Source organism: Arachis duranensis, chromosome 10 (assembly GCF_000817695.3).
Source record: "Arachis duranensis cultivar V14167 chromosome 10, aradu.V14167.gnm2.J7QH, whole genome shotgun sequence".
NCBI classification, from domain to species: domain Eukaryota; kingdom Viridiplantae; phylum Streptophyta; class Magnoliopsida; order Fabales; family Fabaceae; genus Arachis; species Arachis duranensis.
Genome location: NC_029781.3, coordinates 20,873,177 through 20,895,467, shown reverse-complemented (window position 1 = coordinate 20,895,467; position 22,291 = coordinate 20,873,177). Strand labels below are relative to the sequence as shown.

The window sequence follows — 22,291 nt, the reverse complement described above, 5'->3', positions numbered from 1 at the left end:
CAAACTCATTCCTTTTTCTTATTGCTTAAATTATGTTTGTCATCAAGGGAGAAATTGTTGAGTTAAGAAATTAACTAAATCAATTAGTGATGACAAACATTATTTTTGGGCAAATAAATAATTAGTGTTGATTAATTATAATTGCATATTACTAATTATTTATAAAATATTACAGGCCAAAATTTGAATTACAACCCAAAAGGAATGGAAAATAAAACAAAGATGGTGGGTTAGTAAATCAAATGAAGCCTAATGAAAAACAAAGAAAGAAGTCAGATGGGACAAACAGGTTACATGAACCATATCCGATCCAAGCCCGAGTTGAGTTCAATTCCCTCTATCTTTCTCTTACCAAAGCAACGTTCTTCTCTCTTTTGTCTTAGTCAAATCAGAGCTTCAGAAAAGTAAGAAAGAGAAAGAGAGAGAGCTTCTTCCCTAAGAAAATCACCAAAGAAGGAAGAAAGAGAAATTAAGCTTGAAAGGTAGATGTCATATCAACAAGTTCAAACCAAATTTGGCTTAAGAAAACGTTAAAGGTAACACATTTCCTCTTGCATGCATCAAAGTTTCTTCTCTTCTTCCTAACTCTCTGCTCGGTCCGAAATGGGATACAAAGGAAAGTTGATCTCTGTTCTTCACTGCTACAAATCCACGGTCACAAGAGATTCTTAGGGACCAAGTTGCATCTCTATGGTTCAAATTTGGTTGACCATTGGAAGACAATTTCGGTTACTCCTTCATGGCTTTCGGTCAAGTTGGAGAAGTCAGAAGCAAAGGTCCTACTTTGATGTTTAAGGAGAAAAAGTGAGCTTGTGGGTTGGTGAAGCACAGTGCTCAAGGAGTTGACCTAGGAAGATGAACCCATCAACATGCAAGGAGATAAAAGAAGATTTTCTGCTCATTCAGAAGCAAGGAGAGAAAACCAGAGTTTGTGAGTAGTGTTCTGAAGAAAAGTTTCTCTACTTGGATAATGCTTTCTTTCAAAGAAGCATTCGGCCAATACTGAAGAACTCAATCTAAGGTTTGCGAATCTGGTTATGCACATAGCTAAGAGGCTGTTGATGAAGTCAATCTCCTTCATGTTTTTACAGATTGTGATATACTTTTCTATGTTTATCTTTCTGTAATTTCTTGTGAGAAAAGGCATTGTGAGAAAACTCAAGTAAAAGTCATGAGTGAAAAAAGGCTGAGTGATACACTTGAGTGAAAAGCCTAGAGTTATTTTCTGATTTCTTTAGGTTGGTTATGTGTCTTGTATCTTGTACCTGTTAGGTATCCTTTTTTTAGTTGGGTTAGCACAAAGAGTGAATAGTTAGGTGTTAACATAGCCAATGATAAGTTAGGTTAGAACTTGAGTGTGAAATTAGTGTATGTAATACTTTTAACTATAGTGGAAATTCCTCCATTGTTGTGGAGGAGACTGGACGTAGGTTGCATAGCTCAAGGCTACCGAACTAGGATATATGCTGGTGTTAGTTTTTCTCTTTTCTGTTATGTTCTGTTTTCTGATATTCATGAGACAAAAATAAATTGTCTCATAAATTTCCGCTGCTGAGTACAAACAGAATCAGAATTGAAAGTTTGATTTAAAATGTCATAACAGCAACTTAAAAAGAAGGCATAGATTCAACCCCCTTCTCTAAGCCTACCACAACCTTCATGTGTGTATAAAAAAACACTTGTTAATATTCTATATTTTAGAAATAGAGTAATTATTCAAATTAGTTCATAAGATTTTTAAAATTGGACATTTTAGTCTTTCAAGTTTTAAAATACATAAAATAGTCCCCAATATTTACTTTCGTTAGACAATATAGTCCCCTTCCATTAGTCACTAATTCACATGGAACATTAACTCGCACACGTAACTATTAAATGTCTACATATGCAATCTGGACAAATCAGTCTCTAAGGTGAAGTACAAAACAATTCTCAAAAAATTTAAAAAATTTCAAAACAGTCCCTAAAAAATTTTAAAACATTTAAAATAGTATTTTTCGAATTATTTATATTAATTATTTTTAAATTAATAAATTTTAATCTCTAAAATTTTTAGCCTATTTATTTCAAATTTGATTATGTGTATACAAATTTTTTTATGCAATTTTAAAATAAATTATAAATTAATTTTGAAAAGCATTATTATTCAAAAAATAAAATAAATAAATCTATATTTAGTTTTAACCATGCAAGATATTAATTTAATTTAATTTAATTCAATTCATAGGTATCATATTCTATGATCATTCTTTAATGATGAAAAAGATAATAAGTTAGTATTGTTTAAAGAGGTAAGAGAACTTTCATTTAACATAAAATTTTTTATATAAATAATTAAAAATATTTGTGCAAATACTTGTGAAGGCAATACTTTTGCAAAATTCTAATGTAAAACTCCTAAAATATATTTGTAACACTTGAAGAAGAAATGCCTTACAAGTAGAGCAGTTTATGCTATCAAAGTTAGTAATTATGCCAAGAAAATATATATTTTTTGTTTAGGAATATTTTTTAAATTAATTTGGTGTCAATTTTTTAGGAGTCTAGGTCAATGACCTCTTACCTTTAATTATTATTATAATTTTTATATTATTTCGATATAAATATCATATGTTAATGATTAAATATTGTTATTTCTTATAATATTTTACTATTAATATAATTACTTTTTAGTATGTATTTTGTTATTTTTTGTATTCTTTATTTATTATGTAATTTTTAATAATATTTTATTATTTTAATTAATAAAAAAATTATAAGACACTAATTTTTGTAAAAGATTAAAAATATTTGAAGGGATTGATTTTAAATTTTTAAAACTTTTTAAGGACTATTTTGAGATTTTTTTAAATTCTTCGATGACTGTTTTATACTTCATTTTGGGAACTGATTTGTCCAACTCGCATTTATGGACACTTAATGGCCACATGTGTGAGTTACCATTAGTGACTTACGGAGGAGACTATATTGTCTAACAAAATAAATGTTGAAGATTATTTTGTACATTTTAAATACTTGAGAGACTAAAGTGTCCAAATTTAAAAATCTCAAGAATCGATTTGGGTAATTATCCTTATAAATAAATAAGAGGTAATACACAAAATTGTTTCTGAAATTCTCAACTCGCTTCAGATTAGTGTCCCACTTTTAAAATGATCAAATAAGTCTCTCACTCTTAAAATTGTGAATCTTCATTAGTCTAAAAGTAACCAGACATTTTAACATCGTTGATGTGTATAGTTAAGTACCAAGTTGACACTTAACTGCATGCTGATGTGGACACACAATGAGTTCGGCTAAGATTGGTGTCCAAAATTTAGTTAAAATACTCAAATTGGTCTATTCACACTTATAAAACTCTAACTCCCAAATATTCATCTTTGTCATATAATCTTCGTCTCCACTCTTTTTCGTTGCTGTTGTTCATAGTATCCTCTTGTAAAATTCTGAAAAATCATGGCTTCTAAATAATATTAGTAACATAAATTACCTTAGCAGTACTTTGAGCAACAACACCTTAAATAACAGTACCTTAAACAACAGCTGCACATTCTACAACAATACCTTGAGCAGCAGCAACTTGGGCTTTGGCAACATTTATAGCTTGAGTAGCAACATGTCCACCTTGTTAGACATTAGTTTCATTACCAACTTATTCATAAACTTGATTAGTTTGTGGGGCTTCTTCACCAGCTTCATCATCAGCTTGTTTTGTAGCTGCTATTATTGGCTCTTCTGTCCTTAATTTTTTTGCAACTTCGCACCCTCTTGTAGTGTGACCAACATCGCCACATGCTCTACAAATAAACTTATTGTCTCTTTAAGTTTATAGACTTTCTCTCTTGCGGCCTCCAATAGGGAGCTTCATGTGCATCCTTATTTCTTGTAGAGCTTTAGTCTTCTACGGAGTTTCGGTCTTGCCGGAATTAAGTAGTGAGAATATTCAGATTTGTCCCACATCTCCTCCTTTGACTGGGTTGATATAAAACTAATATGTCATATTGTAAGATCCTATTGTCAACCATGCACGAATATAGTTCTCAGACTGGTCGTTCAAACATGCAATAGCTGCGATGGCATGACGACAAGGTAATTTTTTATTTCTATCACCGTCGGGCATCATGCCTCATTCAAAAGAATGATTTTTCAGAGTTTTACAAGAGCATATACTATGAACAATAGTAGCAAGGAGGAGTGGAGACGAAGAACATTTGGGGTTAGAATTTTATAAGTGTAAATGGATCAGTTTGGATGTTTTAATCAAATTTCAGACACCAATCTAAGTCGAACTCGTCATGTGTTCATATTAGCGTATAATTAAATACGAACTTGTTACTTAACTGTACACATCAACGACGTTAAAACGTCTTGTTACTTTTGAACTAACAAGAATTCATGATTTTAAGAGTAAAAGATTTATTTAATTATTTTAAAAAGTGAATGACTAATCTAAAAACGAATTAAAAATTTTAAAAACTATTTTAGGCATTATCTCTAAATAAATATAAATATATTGTTTATATATTATCTCACTATATGTGCTTATGTCAAACTTAAAAAAAATTAAGCAAAGACAAGCAAGCACATCCCAAATTGCATCTGTAACTAAAAATTTTGTCATCCTCTCTTCCTAATTTGGTACTGATGTTTTTTATTATATTTTTTGAAATATTTCATTGAATAAAAAATTCAATGTGTATTATAATTTATTAATTTTTAATATTTTCTAACTATAACTATTTTAATTTTTTGTAGATTATACAAATATATTATAGATCTTTATATTTCTATTTTCTTCACATATTAATGATTTTCTTTAAAAATATTATATTTATCGTCTAGTTAGTTATAAACTTATAATTTCATATATCATTAAAGAAAAATGTTAAAGGTCAATAATTTTTGTAATTTATAGTCATTAAATAATCATTAATAATTAATTTTAATGGTTTGAATGGTTTTAATAGTTACATATTGGTTAAAATTTAACAAAATTACTGCTCTAGACTTTTCCATCGTTAAATTTAGATGTTAAAATTCTTGCTCCCAAAAGATTTCTTTCGAACTGAGATCCGTCACTTCATATGGGTGGTGCCAAGGAATTTATGAAGCCCCTAGGTTGCCGTACGGATTTTTCCTTCTATTTGTTTGGAACTTGGAAGTTAATACGTTGGTCGAAAAAAATTTTTTATATATTTTTTTAGCATATTTGATAAATTTTTAAATTCTAATAATAAAAACATTAAAAAAATATTTTTTTTAAAACTAAAATTTATGTATATTTATTAAAAAAGATTTTTTTATATAAAATTTTTTTATTTTTTGGAAGAATTGAAATTTAGAGAGACTAAAATTTTAAAGATAAAAACTTAAATTTTAATTTTAATCTTTAATCACTAAATACAATACTAAATTTCAGTCTTCTCAATGTTTCTAATCAAATCCTATCTTAAAAACTAAATAATAGATAGTTGTCCACAACTTAATGATAGAAACGCAAGTCATTTTCATTTTTCACCTTGTAAATCCTTATAATGTAACATATAAGATATATCATTAATTTATTAATAATTTAGCAATCCTCAGATACAAAATGCGTTACTTTCGGTTCATATAGAATCATAGTGAATTAGCAAGCACAATGGGCCATGCCAATTTTTCTTTCATGATTTACTTTTAACTTTTGATTCGGAATTTTTTAAAGACAAGACATGAAGTGAATTGCTTCACGGAACTACCACATGATGCACGAGCCTTGTAACTTAATAAATCAATCGAATAGATAGGCGAAAGCTAGTGCACTCCAGGGAAAGTAGAGAGTGCAACACTTTTTAAAAATTAACCTACTATTAAAAGTTATCAGGTAAATTTAATTTATTTATTATTGTTATTATTTTTTTTTGTCATAGGCTGAACACACAAACCGACACTAACAAAAATACTAATTCCCTCATTTAACACACGGACGACCTTTGCACCAAAAAATACTCAAGAAAATTTGATTGAATTCCTCTATTACTCTATTATTGTCGAATGTGATGATGTCTTCAAGCATTTTCACTGTTTTATTTGTTGGCAGATGCTTCCATTATCGTTCTGACTAATCACAGATTTTAAAGCTTTTGAATCCACCACATTCCACATCTATCATAAATGACCTTCAAAGACGCATGTCTGTCGCTGCTGCTGGTTGGCTAACTCCAAACACAAAATCGATTATGTAGAAGAATCACGGTTTCTATGAAGGCTCCATCAGATGACGACATAGTCAAAGCACAAAATAGATGGCAGTTACAATAAAGTTCATTATCTTTTATTTCAAATTATCCTCAAATTGTACATAATAAAATAAAAAATAAAAATATAATTATATTTAAACAATTATTTGTATTATTTTTTTATTAATTTATTCAAAAAATAATTAAATTTTAAAGTTAATTGGTATAAAATATTACAGATATAAAACTAAGAAAAATTTTTATTTGTATAAAAATGAGCCTAATAAATAATTATTCTATTTAATATATAATTAAGAGTATTTCTTTTTTTGCCAACGAATTATAGCTCAAATGACATAATTTCTTTATATTCACCTAAAAATTGGTAAAAAAAAAATACTTCTTTCCTTTATTAACTTTTTTATACAAAATAGCAAGAATACACATTAAAAATAAATTAAACTATATATATACCTATACAAAAATACATAATGATTAATTTTAGTGTATAAATTAAATAATATTTTTGTTGTTAACTAGAAGACATTGGAGAGTTGTATATTAATAAGCTGGTTTCGCTTCTTTGCTTCAAATTGATGCTTCTTCGGTTCTTCTTACTCCTTGAATTTGAAAAATTCAATGACATTTAAAAGACTCAAAATGCATGATCATGTACATGAACTTGCAAATTAACAATGAAGGAGTAATTGGCCTCTGACAAATTCAACTATCTAAAAGTTTTCAAGTACTTGAGAATTGAGATTAATATGGATCATTCAAGTTGAAAGATTTATCTGATTGACTTTACAGAGCTATTAAATTGCGCTATTTGAGAATATGGGGAGGAAGAATGGAATCATTTCCCATGTGCTTTCCAATTGTTTCTCTTGAAGAACTTCATATCATTTCTTGTAGACTCTTGTCATTTCTTCCCAACAACATGGACCAATTTCATATATAATCTTCAATTCTCAGAGATAGATGATTGTCCTAATTAGATTAGATAAACTTATCATGTTAGCACCTAATTAAGACGGTTAAGTGTATGATGTAGCTAGCGCGGTGTCATTTAAGTAAATTTTGACGCCATCAGCAATGAAAACGATGAAAAGACTAATATGACTAATTTAAAATTTTTGAATGACAAATTTGATTAAAAATATATTTCGAAAACTAATTTAGAGAACAAATATTTTTTAGAGATAAGGAGCGTTTAAGGATGAGCCGTAAATTTGTTCATTTAAGTAAATATTAGGAATTTCAAATCACATCTTATATATATAATAATTTATTGATCAACACAAATTCTTAATAAAATTTAAATTCGCAATAAATTAGTTCTTAATCTATGAGGATAGAGAATATGATGGGCAACAACAACAAAACCTTAATATTTGTTATTTATTTATTTTATTTATTTTGGGTGTTTGATGATTGGTTTGTTTTAGTAGCTGCCACATACACTTCCCATATGCTTGGACTCATGCTGAATAAGAGACCAAATGAAGCTTCAAAGAATAGAATTATTATTTATTTTTTGAAAAAAATAAAAGTATTCATGAAAAATAATTAATAAAATAAAAAGAGTACATAAAGAATATGCAGAGATAATAAAATTGTGAAAAAATAATGAAAAAAATGAAAAAATTTTATTAATTATTGATTAATTGAATATTATAAACTATGAAGGTAAAATTGAGTATATATAAAGCATTGGCTTATAAAAAATAAAAGCAAATAAAGATAAGATAAGGATAAAAATAAGATAAAGATAAGATAAGATAAAATAATAAAGACTAAAATTATAATTGAATTTGTGTATTATGTATAAGGCCCACATCGGTTGAAGAGGGAACGAAACATGGCTTATAAGGGTGTGGATATCTCTCCTTAATAAGACGCGTTTTGACGAGTGAGTGTGAAGGCTTCGGCTATCATCCATATCGTCAAAGACAAAATCGTGAAGCCTTGTGTGCCAAAGCGGACAATGGAATTTCCAATGAAAACAATGTCGTTAACATAGACTATAAGGATAGAAATTTCCAAGGGAGAAAGTTTCCAAGAAATCAACACCGCCAACCACCTTAACCCCTACAGGGCAATCAATAAGATGCCAAGTTTTGTTCAACTCAAGAACATCCAACTCATCTTTCATAGAAGAAAAAGACATGACTAAAGATAAAGGATATTTGCACTTTGAAGGAGATTGATTTGTAGAGATGAGAGAGGAATTACACAAGTAATCAAAGAGATATGCTGGAGGTCGGTGAGGCCGATTGGAATGACGAGGATGGGGATATTCAGGTGGTGAAGAAGGTAACGGGGGATGAGAAGGTGATGGTGGACTGGTATCTAGTGCGGAAGGAGAGAAGGGTGTATGTCTTGAGAGAGATTCAGTGGTCATGGGTTCAACTTGGTTATAAAATGACAGTGAGGAAGAAGGAGAGGTTGTTGGAAAAAATAAAGAATTAGACAGAGTTGGGTCAATGGGTATGAGTGAGGATTCAACTAGAAGACTATCTTAATCTTGTTTTTGAGAAGGCGTGTTTGGCAATGTTGGACTGAGTGTACAGAATTGGAGATTTTGGTGACTAAGGGCGAGATCATTTCATAAAAAAGAACGTTTCTAGAAATCTCAATTCTTTTATCTTCTAAAACATAAACAAGATATCCTTTAAAACCATGTTGAAAGCCAATAAACACAGTCTTTTTGCCTTTTGGATCAAATTTTGATTTGTCTGCCATTAGGGTAGAAACAAAACATAAGCATCCAAAAACTTTAATGTCATGATAATTTGGTGGATGATTGAATAAAATCTCAAATGGTGTTTTAAAAGTAATTGCGGATGATGGAACTCTGTTAAGTAAATAAACAGCATGTTTAACAGCATAAGACCAAAAAGATGGTGGTAAATTAGATTGAAACATAAGAGCACGAGATATATTCAAAATATGTTGATGCTTGCATTCTACCATTCTATTTTGTTGAGGAGTTTCAACATAACTACGTTGATGAATAATGCCTTTTGAAGCATAAAAATTATGTAAAATAAATTCTGGTCCATTATTAGAATGAATAGTTTCGACTTTAGAGTTGAATTGTGTTTCAACTAAAGTAATAAAAATTTTTACATGATTTTGCACTTCTCATTTTGATTTTAATAAAATAACCCATGTAAAGCGGCTAAAATTATCAACAATAGTAAAAAAATATTTATGATTATGAATAGAATTTTGTCGAAATGGACCCCAAATATCAAAATGTAATAAATCAAAACTTGCATTGGCTTTGTTAAAACTTTGAGAAAATAAAAGTTTCTTTTGCTTGAAAAGATGACAAATGTCACAAGCCTCATCATGATGCATAGAGATAAAAGAAAATTGTTTATGTAAATGATTAAGTCTTTGTCCAGAAAGGTGTCCTAAATGAAAATGCTATATATTTGAAGGTGTAATGGGTGGGGATTAGATGAAATTTATGGAATGTGTACTGGATTGATTTTTACCAAAATTAGGTTCAAAGACATATAATCCTTCTCTCATTCTGCCCAAATCAACCGTCCACAAATTGTTGCTTTGTAGAGTGTAAGAAGAAGATGAAAAAGTGAGTTCACATATGAGTGCTGAAGTAATTTTTGAGATGGAGATAATATTAAAAGTTGAAATAAGGTAAATAAAGAACATCATGAAGAACCAAGGATGGCGAAAATTGAACAATGCCTCTATAAGAAACAGTAATTTGAGAATCATTTGGTAAATGAACAATAATAGGAAAAATTTGTGTGTAAGAAATAAACCAAGACAAATTTAATGCAATGTGATCTGTGGCACCAGAATCAATGATCCAAACATTCAAGAATGAATCTCAATTTGAAAAATTGTTAACAATAGAAAAAGTATTGAAAGAACAAAGATAATGAGTAGTTGGACTTGACAAAAGCTCAAGTTGGTTTGAAGGATGAGCTTCTTTATTGGAAGGAAGTGCCGTGAAAAAAAGTGTTGGGGCTGACGAAAGGTCCAAAAGAGGCTCTGAATGAAGTTGTTGGTGTGTCCTTTCTCCTTGACTTAGGACAGAGTAGGGAGGTTGATTATTCATAGTAGGAGAGGAGGTTGAAGGGGTTTTAAGATCTGAATTGGTTGGTTTATCCATGGATGTCAGCAGAGTTCAAGAGGAGCTCTGATACCATAATAGAACGGGAAGAGTACATAAAGAGTACACAAAGATAATAAAATTGTGAAAGAATAATGAAAGAAAAGAAAAGATGAAGAAATTTTATTGATTGTTGATTAATTAAAATTGTAAACAATAAAGGTAAAACTGAGTATATATAAATCATTGGCCTATGAAAGATAAAAGTAAATAAAGATAAGATAACGATAAAGATAAGATAAAATAAAATAATAAAGACTAAAATTATAATTGAATTTGTGTATTCTGTTGGGCTGAATTTGTAAGTCGTGAAACATCTTTATTGTTGTCATGAACTACGATGGAAGAGTGGTTTAACAATAATCACTTAAATTAAAAAAAAAGAGATAACATCTAAAATTCCAACATAATTGAAACATATTTTTACTTTCCTACGTACCCATTGATACATCATCATCCTACCAAAACAATTACATCCGCAAGCATTAGATGCTTCTACAATTTTACACGATGAAGAGAATATTTTTATTTCACTTAATCTTTCCTTGGTCTTTTATCTTTAAACACATATATACAAATAAATCAATCGTCTATACTCACTGAGTCTTAGAAATTTTTTCCTTTTCTTAAAAAAAAATGTCTTTATGGTTATTTTTGTCTATTGAATTTTATAGTTAATTCTGTGGTAGTTTATTGATAAACACGTTTATGGAACATTGCTAATTTGAAGCTAGCTTTAAAATTCTATGTTCTAAAGACGAGATCAGATGATCATCAATTTGAATACAACATAATTCATTTCTAATTTCCAAAATTAACACTTATGTGAAATTAATTAAGATAATAAATATTTTATTTTTTAACTAAAGGTTTTAAACATAATCTCAGAGTTATCAAAATTTAATACCAGTAATTAATTCAGTTAGAATATTGGATTAACGAATCATTGATTCAACTATTAAGTGATTGATTAAATAAAAAATTTCGATCATAATTAAATCATTAGATATCATATAGTTATAAATAAAGAAGATATGTTATGATTTTCTAGTTTTTATTTTTTTTATTCATAGATGTTTCACTACAAAGGAGATGTAAAATACCGGCAGTTTTATCCGATTAGCGGCGGTTTTAAATCGCCGCAAAATCAAAGGCCGATGACTCACTAGACAGCCATGGTTATGGGCGCGGGGATTAGGTTTGGCGGCGGTTTCCAGTAACCACTGGTATAACCGCCGCTAAACCACTATTTCGCGGCGAGTGACAAGATTTTTAGCATGTTTACTGGCGGTTCTAAAACCGCCACTATTTACTCTGACGTTTTCAAATTGATGCTTATTTGGCGACGGTATTAAAACTGTCGCAAACCGATGAGATGGTTTCGGACACAGTTACTGGCGGTTGCAAACCGCCGCAATATCGTTCAGATTTTTCAAACTTTGAAACACTTTTCGACGGTTTAAAACCGCCTCTAATTTAAGAAAAATATAAAAAAAGAAAATTTAGGTTTCTCTAAAAAGATCGTACAATTTTTTGAAAATATTATAGAACTAACCAAATCTTTTTTGCTTTTAAATTTTTTATTATTTTAAGAGTTAATATTTTCAACTTTAGAATCTAAACTTGTATCAAAAACAAAAAAAATTATCTGCAAAACAAAATAATATATTCATAAAAATACGAAGAAAACAAATCTCGTGCAAAGAGTTGCATAGTCTAATTCAAAAAAAATGTTTGCTTCAATCCAAAATATCTCCAATCCTAATATACTAATTTTCACTCTATCATTCCACGGATCTCATCCCTGCAGCGATGTCTGGTGACAGCTCCTCACCCTACCGTTGAAATAGATAAATTAGAGCACTCTCCATCACATGCTTCTTTTTCTTCTCTGCTGCTGCCTCATCCTCTATCGCCTTCCTCTTCAACTTCTCGCCTGCCAGCTCTGCCTATAGTTCAAGCAGCTTCCTTTGTGTCTCTTATAGTTGGACTCCATTGTCTGGTGCATGTGAATTCGGACTAAAGAGTTGACTAGGAATCGGTCCGAAACCCACACCACATACTCTACTCGGTTTCTCTTTTTCGAAAACCTGAGCAATTGAATCATTTTGAGACAACACTCTAGAAGACTCATCCTGTTGCTCAATCTCCTCAATTCTTTCCTACAGATACCAATTAGCAAATACAATCATTTTGTTGATGGGTCCATCTCATGTCAAGAACACGCCAAACATGATGATTAATTGTATCACTTTCATCACAGTAAAAGAACTCACAAATATGAATAAAAAAATTGGTCTCAAAAGTTATTTATATAAAATAACCAAAATAGAGCATCTGTTTCATAGAATGTCAACCATTATAAAAGGAAATAAGCAATAGCAGAATAAGCACAATGACTAGAAAATAGCAACAATCAGCATCAAAATTTGTAAGTAATTCCCTTAACACACATCATTAGATCAACAACTATTAAACCGAACAATCTCCGCAATTCCAAGCTCAGAAGCAGAACATAGTTGCTAGTAACATACCAAGGGTATAATAGAGATCAACATGAACACCTTAGCGTTTTTTTTTTCTTTTTTTACCTATACACACACCTAAGTCCCTCTTGTTTACTGATTTCAATTCCAAAAATAGGAAGCACGATCCATGAACAATTCATTCCTCTAATAATGATAATGACCATTTTTTTCAGTTATCTACTCTAACTATCACTTTCAATACAAGGCGCCCATTAAATAAAAAAAGTGGTACCTTCAAATCCCTAACTCTAAACATCATCAGTTAACCACATTTAATGGAAGATATAGATAAATTCTTTTTCAAAATTTTGAACCAAGAATGAAAACAAGAAGGAAAGATCAAAGTGTCAGAACGAACCAGTGATAGGGGAGAGGTCGTGATAGCTTTGCCTTTGCATGGTGGATGATGGTGTAACAGTTTCACGCACGATCAAGGAGATGGAAAATTTTAACGCCGGTGGGAGAAGCACGGAAGGCAGCCGTGCGACTTGACAACCCAAACAGAGGCGCAAGGTAGAGCAGAAGTTAGGAATTTCGCACACCTTGACTGAAGGAGTATGGGTTTCAGGAACTGTGGATGAGGCAAAATATTGATGGCGATGGATCGACACCAGTGGCACGGTAGAGCAGCGACGGTAGTGTTTCGCGCTACTAAGGACTCTTCACGAGTTTCTGCAAATTTAGGGAAGAATCAATTAAAGGTTATAAGATAAAAAGGGGTAAAACAGAAATTGAAGGGTGATTAGATCCTCACCTAACGGCGTTTTTTGATGCAATCGCAGTTGATGTTGCGGCACACGAAGGGATCCTTCTTCTGCAGCCTTGTTTTGCAGCGGCAAGATGAAAGGCTCCCAATTTTCCGCCGCTATGCTCCGCTCCTGTTGTAGTGTTTAATAATATTTAATATTTATTTGAATAATCATGTATAATTAAAAAATATAATTAACTAAAAAAATTAGTATAAAATTAAAACTAAAATTAAATAAATATGAAACGTAATATTTTAAAATACATACTAATAAAAATAAATTAAATAATATTTGTATTTAATAAATACATAATAATTAATTTTTAATACGTGCATAATATTTTTGATATTATATTACCTGTATTTTTTATAACTCTATTTTATTCCACTCCATATTATCAATTAACTTATCAACTCAAACATAGTCAAATGAATGAAACAGGTGAGCATATTAAAAATTATAAACTTTCAATTTGTGACATGGAACTCCATATCACCCCTTGTACCAAACAAGAAATGGAAGAAGCTGGTTGGGTTGGGAGTTGCTGTTACCTTTGGCGATGACTCCACACAACAAATTAAAGAAAACAAAAGAGTTCATACATCTATTTTAAGGTTGCCAAATCCCAATCTTACAATTCTAGAAAAAAAAATCTTTGTAAAATGCCCACTAACATAACAACATAGAAGCAGGACCACGTATCCTAGTAGACCAAACCATAGCTGACTCAGAAGTGCAACATCTTGTAGCCTTTAATGGCACAAGTGGCACCAAAACCAGATATCATGTGACCTTTTTTGGACCCTAGCTCTTGCATCATCCAACGTGGGAACATAGACTCAAAACCAAGAAATCAAAATTATAATAATTATTATTATGAACAAAATTATTGCCATGGACGCGGCCAATGTCATGTGCAATTGTCTAGCATGCCCAGAAACAACGTTTTCCAAAAAGAGTGATGTATCAAAGAGCATCTGAAAGTTCATGCTAATTGGATACTCAACATCATTTAATGGTTAGAAGAAATCATTTTGGTGTTGAAATAAAAAGTCCTCAAAATTTAGTAATGCATCAACCTATTAACTTTACAATATCATCTAATTAAAATATTTTTTATGTGACTGATTAGTAGTGAGTATAAATAATTATTTTTTACTGATATTATAATTCATAATTGTATATTGTTGTTAAAAAAAAATATGCGTTGAAAAAAGTATTCATTTGAAAAAATACTCCATAGTTTATACCACAACCAGGGAAAAAATAAAATAAAATAATGTATGTGCTAAGCAAACTGTATTGTTCACCATTATACATCTATAACAACTTTTTACAATCATTTACATTTGACACCATCCAAAAGAAAGAAGAAAAAAAAATCACGTAAATACTTGTGATTTTTTTTCTTATTAACCTATTTATTAAATAGTAAAATAAATACCCCAAGAAAGAAACTTGAAGGTAAAGAAGAAAAAAATAGTTAAATTCGTCCTTAAAAAAATATTCGTGTTTTAAATTGATTTTTGAAAGATTTTTTTATTTAAATTTGTTTTTGAAAGATTTTAAATTTGTGACATTAATCCTTCAATCACTTACATTAATTACGATATCCAAAATTTGTTTATGTGACACTTTAAGTAACACTACATTAACCATAGCAAATACTTAGTCGCTACTAACATGATAAATTTGAAAAGATCAAATTAATCTCAAATTAATAAAATTTTGAGATATTGATCTAATTTTATAAACTTATCATATTAATTGTTAATTAGAATCAAGAAATGATGAAAAGATTAATGCAACTTATTTAAAATACTTGAAAATTTTTAAAAAATAAATTTAATTAAAAAAGATAGTTCATTGATCAATTTAAAAAATGAATAAGATGTTAAGGACGGATTTGACTATTTACTAAAAACAAAGTAAATAATTATCTAAGTGTAATAATTACCATTAAAATTGGATGTCAATTCTAATGGGAGGTTCTTGAATCAAAATCTTTGGTAACGAAGATTCAAGTTTGAGTGAAGCCCTACAAAGTGGGCAACTAGAATGTTGCATTAGCCACTTATCAACGCATTCACAATGGAAATAGTGTTCACACGCCGGAAGAACCTTCAGCTTCTCGCCGTCGACGAACTCGCCCAGGCAGATGCAACACTCCGTCTCCTCCCACGCGCCGCCGTGGGGCTCCGCTGGCGCCTGATGGAGGATGATCGGAAGTTTCTTTATGGACGCCTGGTCAAGACCCTGGGAAGGAAGTGATGACTGCGGCGCGTGGCGCGCGTGGGCGGCGGAGGAGCGGTGGTGGTGGTTGTAGCGGCAGACCCAGCGCGTGTAGAGGAAGAAGACAGTGGTGAGGAGTATAATGGAGAAGAGAACGATGACGAAGAAGAGTGTTTTGCCACGGATTTCAAGGTCTTTGTCATCTAGCTCAGTGTAGTGCCAGTTTATAGAGCGAGAATCGTGTTGTGTTGACATGGTGTCGTGGCGGCGGCGAGTGGCGTAAGAGAGATGCAACGAGAGTGGTGGAGCATCAGAACGGAGAGGAAGTGGAAGTGAAGTTAGAAGCAAGTGTGAGAAATAGAAAGGTGTGGGAATTTCAAATGAGGAGATAACGTTATTTATAGTTAAGTTTGGTATTCTCCTCCATTCGCCAACATGGCGCGTGTCATGTCATCATTATCATTTGGACACTATTTTTTGCTTTTTACTAAAATATAGAAGTTTAGAATATTAATAAATTTATATAATAATTTTTTTAACATAATAATTTTTTAATATTATAAATTTTCATAAATAAAAAAGATAATTATTTTTTATTTTAAAAAAATTAAAACTTAAAAGCATTTGTTTTAGGATAAAAACTCAAGTGGAATAAATTTTATGTGATATTAATAATTGAGAGTCTGTTAAATAACTTTATACGTTTAACTAAATTATCATTTAATAATTTTTAATTATTAATTACACTTAAATTTATTTTTTTTCACTCTACTTTATTCTAGTCCTTTTTTATTTTAAATTTTGAGGGAGAAGGAGAAAAAAATAACAAAAAGACAACACAACAAGTATTGGTCATGATGTTAACGAGTTAGACTTATGAACGTTATTATAGGCGATGATATAGCGGGCTAGAGACGATTTTTTTTTTTTTTGAGGTATGTAATTATTTTAGGTAGAACCTTAAATACAATTAAATTCACGTGAAGTTGATAATTGAGAGTCGTTACATAATTTGATTGATTTGATTAAATTTTCATTTAACAGTTTTCGATTATCAACTTTACATAAAGTCGATTGCACCTCAGTTTTTACCATTATTTTATATTTATATACCATTTTATATATTAAATATATATTTTATATGAATAATTAATTGAATTAATATTAATATTTAATATACGGCATTGGTGAGTTATTTTAATCTTCATAACGTTTTGCAAGTAGAAAGTTAGAATTAAGATTAGTTATCGTTGCGTATTACGGGAACAGGGAACCGTTGCAATCCTGAAGGCAATGTGATTGAATGTAAGAATCTGATGAGATCTTACATTTAAGTTGAAGTGATGGGGAGGCTTATAGTTAAAGGATATAAAGCATACCGTGTTGTTGGTTGAGAGGTTACTATATACAGAGAAATATCTTAAAACTTAAATGGTTTGAACTTTGAATTAGAGCAATTTGGACGTGAGTTTTGACTTTGATTATAGGTTCGCCCAATTTTCAGATGTACTCGTGTACATAAAGAAGATTAGGATGGCCTGAACTAATTAAATTGAATTCAAATCAGATATATCCATAATAAAAAATGAAAGAAATATTGAAAAAATTGAAGCCAAAACGTTCGAGTGTTTGACCCACCTAATATAAGATGAAGGATATTATTTATTTAAGGTTCAAATTTCATTTTCTTTTGGACCAACACAATATATAATTTTTCTATGAATTTAATTTTCTGTTTATTCTTTAACAAATCTAAGATAGTTTTTATTACTATTACTAGCTATTTACTATCAGTTATGAAAGTTTCAGCAAACAAAATAAAAAAAAATGTTTATAAGCTAAGATCGCCTATACAGAAAGGACAAATCCACAAAACGGCAATAATTAAGTATGTATAATTGAAAAGTTTTATCCTTTTTTTTTTTGGAAAAAAATTATATATAGCATATTATTTTTTACTAATAAAATTATATCATCAAATACACATTGAAATATTTATTATATTTTTATAGAAAAGATAAAAAATAGCATATAATATTCTTTAAAACATCTAAATTTATCAGATAATAAAATTGATGTCAAATTTCATAAAAAAAATATTTTAGATCTTATTTGTTGGACGTAAATTTAAGTCATTGACATAACTATTTTAATTCATTGTAATATAAAGTTAATAAATTTAAGATTAAGATGCATGAAATTGTAGTGGAGCTCAATACTTATAGTGGAGCTTATTGCAATATAAAAAGAAATAAAAACAATCAAAGTGTTCAAACGCATACTCTACACACTCCGTTGTACTTGATGCGCAGAAGATATTTTATTTTCAGTTTTATTAAGTGTAATTTCTTATTTTCTATAGCAGTGTTTTAGTTTTTGTCAAAATTGTTATGAACTCATAATCCAACAAAAGAGAACTTCAAAATATTTAAATATATAAAAAATTCTTAATTCTTCAAGCATGTTATGGTCAATATATAAACAATTCTGCTAGGAATTAAGAGGAGTTTCAGTCAATTCTGCTAACTTTTTAATGGGTTGGATCTCAAAATTCATCTTAATAAAAATAAGTTTATATATATAGATGTTTTTTCTACTAAATATCAGAATGTTTCTTTTTCATACATACTAAATGGATGTTTTTTTTATATATTTTTTGAATTTTTTTGTATTGTAAATGAATGTCTCTATTTCTTTAAGAATTTCATATTTTTTTAAACTTTATAGATATTTAATTATTTTTGCTAAAATATAAATGGATATTTCTTTTGTTAAGTATTAGAAAATTTTTTTTCTTATTAAATGAATATTTTTTTATATTTCTGTAATTGTTCAGAGACAATTTGTGTTCCACTATTCCTATTGACTAAGATCAAGAGTGTAGTTTGCAATCTCAAAAATGGTGAAGGAACTTGAGAACAAAACCAAAGAAGCATTCTTGGAGACAATTTTGTTCTCGTGGCATTGCGTTGCTCCTCTACAAATTGTGACAGCTGGATCTTTTTCATGATGACCACCATTATCGTGGCTGTAGAAAACAGAAGCGCAGAGGATAGTTTCAGAGCCAAAACTAGAGCACCGCCCACTGCGCCACTTGCGGCTGCCATGCCGCACATGGCGGTGGCGGTGAGAGTGATCATATTTATGGAGTTGAGAAGGAGGGTGTTTCAGTTGTTACGCTACTCTCCCACATTGTTCTGGTGTTGTCAACTAAAATTGAAATCCGCCTGTGGATTGAAATCTGATATTTCAATTCTTACTCAAAGCGGTGTTAGAAGAGGAGTGGGTCACGGTGGAAAGGTGGAGAAGGCCTGACGGTGAGAGAGAGGGGTTTGTGTGTGTAATTATTGGAGGTGGGTAGGTTAATGTGAGAGAAAAGAGGAAGGTTTTTATAGGTTTTAATTAGGTTTACTTAATTAATTTTAAATTTTTTAAATTTTAATTTTAAAAAATTTAAAATTAATTATTAATATAATTGTAATTAATTAAGTTATTTTATTATTGACTAATTAGGAGTTGGTTCCATATATTTTTCTATATATAAAACATAACATGTTATCATCAATTTTAGTCTAAAAAATTTCAAGCTTAAATTACTTGTGTGTTATAACCTTAATAATACCATTCACTCAGTTACTTAATCTATCTAAGATTTCATGCTTAAATTACTCATAACCTTAATAATACCAATCACTCAAAGTTACTTACACAACTAAAAAATGGATTAATACAGACAGATTTATAGACGGATTTAGTCTTTATTATAAACGGATTTTTGGTTACCGACGGATTTTGTCCCTCTATAAAAGCCCCGTCGAAAATTATTTACCGACGAATTTTTTCTGTCGGAAAATTACAGACGGATTTTTAGCAGTTACCGACGGATTTTTCCTCTGTAAATTTTCTATCAATTTCCCAAAGGCGATGAACTTTTCGAGGATTTTCTGTCTGTAATTACAGACAGATTTTTCGACAGATTTTTCGTTTGTAATTACAGACGAATTTTTCGACGGATTTTTCGTTTGTAATTTGAACTTTGAAAAATCATCCCACGTTCTGATTACAGACAGAAAATTCGTCTGTAAATCCGTCAGTAAGATAAAATAGAATTTTTTTAGATATTTTCATTGCAAAATGAATACTTTAAATTTGTTTTCTAAATTTACTCCATCAAACACTGTAAATTGAAAAAAGAAAGCCAACAATCACATAAATAAACATAATATTCATTACATGATACCTATAAAATTGGATGTTATTTTTCAACATCATTGGCCAATATCTCATTGTCTTAATAAAAAAATACCCAAAAAAAATAAGATGACCATCCCAATGTTACATAAATGTCACAAATTACACTTAGAACTTAAAGATAGGATAATCTAAAATATTAATAAATAACTAAGTTACATTAGCAGCATCAAGCTCCACATTGAAAGTTAATCTTGACATCTCCTGACTGAAATAGAATTAAAATCCAAATTAGAATTGGAGTAAATCGATCTATGCCAAAGAATCAAAACATAGAAAAACAGAGAGAACAACAAAAGCAAACAGAGATCAGAACAAAAATAAAGTAATTAAAGGGTTCTTCACAGAATGTGGAATGAAAAAGAACATTTGAAAGAACTCACCTGCATTAGGCAAATTCAAAACAACAGGAAGCCTAAGCACAACAACAGCAGGATGATTCTGCACACACGCCAGAAAACTCTCAGACGGTTCAGGAAATACAATCTCATCGTAAGATTCAACAACACTAGGATCAAGAATCATACTAATCTTATATATTGGCATAATAACACTAATAATTGCCTCATAAAAAGATGCCAACAATCAATAAACCTGCAAGTCCAACACATTAAGGCTACCAATATCTTCATTATCAAAATAACCATCTGCTGTCCTCAAAGCTTGGTCACCACCACTACAAAATGCCTTGGTCCCCTACAAAATAAATAGGCAAATCAACATCAATCAAGTTCACACTAGTTTGCACATAAAATGTGAATATTCCATTCATGTCAAAGTGACAACAACATGGCCAAATGTCCTTTTCACTGGAAGCATCATGTTTAAAATAATCAAGGAATGATTTAATTTGATGCAATACACTGACATTCAATTAAACTCATTTTAACACCAATCACTTGAATGATCATCCGACTCTAAGAGTATATTTGATTGGATAATAGTATATCAAAATTAAATTCTAGTCAAAAGGGGCATCAACCCCAACCATTTGGCCTAAATCCATCTCAATTAACCTTAATTTTTGAGGTCAATGCATCAATTTACAGAATTTATAAAAAACACTGGAGTAGGGAGGAGGCATACCTAACCAGTAAGAATGACAACCCCAATAGAACTATCATGGCTGGCATCATTGAAAGCACAAATAAGTTCTTTAACTGTATTGGGTCGAAAGACATTCCTTCTCTCAGGCCTATTAATACTAATCTGCAACCACACTCACCCAATCACAAAAATTCAAAATAAAAATGAACTTGAAAAAGTTAAAAGCTGAAACTCAAACCTTGGCTATGCCTTCCCCAACAGCCTTCTCGTAGATGATGTCAGTGAACTCCTTGTCGGAGTCAACATCAGAAGTGATGACCCTCCAAACGATGTCGTGGGAGGGAACATCACCGTGAACACGTTCGTAGCTATAATTTCAAGAATTTGAAGAGTCACAGAGGCTAAGTTGGAGTTGGTTGTGGGGATGAAGAGAAGGGTGATCAGATTGAGAAGAAGCACCAAGGTGGTTGACTATGGAGGCGAGTCTCCTGGTCACAGTGTCAAGTACAAGCACGTTCTTCTTCTCTGCCATTGAAGCTTTTTTGTGAGAGATAAAAGTTATGATTAGTTACTTAGTTATGCACGAATGAAGGGAAGCATAAAGCATTGGTGCTTTTTTCTTTTCTCCCCTAACTTTTATTGAAATTAAAGGGAGAGAGTAGATTGGAAGATTTCATACCGAATTTTTGGATAAGATAAGCTGATAAGGGGAAAGAGAGTTACTATAACGGCACAGTTACTGTTGACTTCGCGCCAAAAAAGAGTGTGTGCTTCTGAAAAGTGAAAACAATAAATAAATAATTTCTAAGTCAATATATAAGAAATCCATGGCCTATTATATATGTCATATGAGTTTGGTATTTAATGTGAAATAATTCAGATAAACACATCAATTTAATTAATTATTTTGATATGCAACTTGTTAGGGAGTAAACACGTAGGTTAGCAGAAATTTTGTTTGACAGGTGAGTAAGGCAATTCATCGAATAGTTTTAGTGCAAGAAGAAGATGACCTAACTTTGGAGTATTACATAAGGGGAACTTAGTCTGTCCAATTTGAGTGCCAAGTTTCTTTCGTCTTAACTCATAATTTTGGAGCCTCTGTTTCATGAAGAG

General features: G+C 30.5%; 1 protein-coding gene and 1 pseudogene across 2 annotated transcripts; both read right to left on the bottom strand.

Moving 5' to 3' along the window:
* Positions 1-12,023: 12,023 nt before the first annotated feature.
* On the bottom strand, positions 12,024-16,233 carry LOC107469429 (RING-H2 finger protein ATL66). Of its 2 annotated transcripts, XR_008003780.1 has the most exons (4): positions 15,603-16,233; positions 13,651-13,774; positions 13,255-13,568; positions 12,024-12,530 (listed from the first exon to the last, which is right to left on the bottom strand). XR_008003780.1 is itself a non-coding variant. In XM_052255121.1 (1 exon), the coding sequence occupies exon 1, from the start codon at positions 16,130-16,132 to the stop codon at positions 15,605-15,607; it is 528 nt and encodes a 175-aa protein (XP_052111081.1). In that variant the 5' UTR covers positions 16,133-16,233; the 3' UTR covers positions 14,930-15,604. The 2 variants fall into 2 exon arrangements, 1 of the variants encoding a protein (XP_052111081.1); XM_052255121.1 differs by lacking the exons at positions 12,024-12,530; positions 13,255-13,568; positions 13,651-13,774 and having other exon boundaries at positions 14,930-16,233.
* A 4,045-nt stretch (positions 16,234-20,278) lies between these two features.
* Positions 20,279-21,707, bottom strand: LOC107469418 (1,4-dihydroxy-2-naphthoyl-CoA synthase, peroxisomal-like; annotated as a pseudogene).
* Positions 21,708-22,291: the final 584 nt, after the last annotated feature.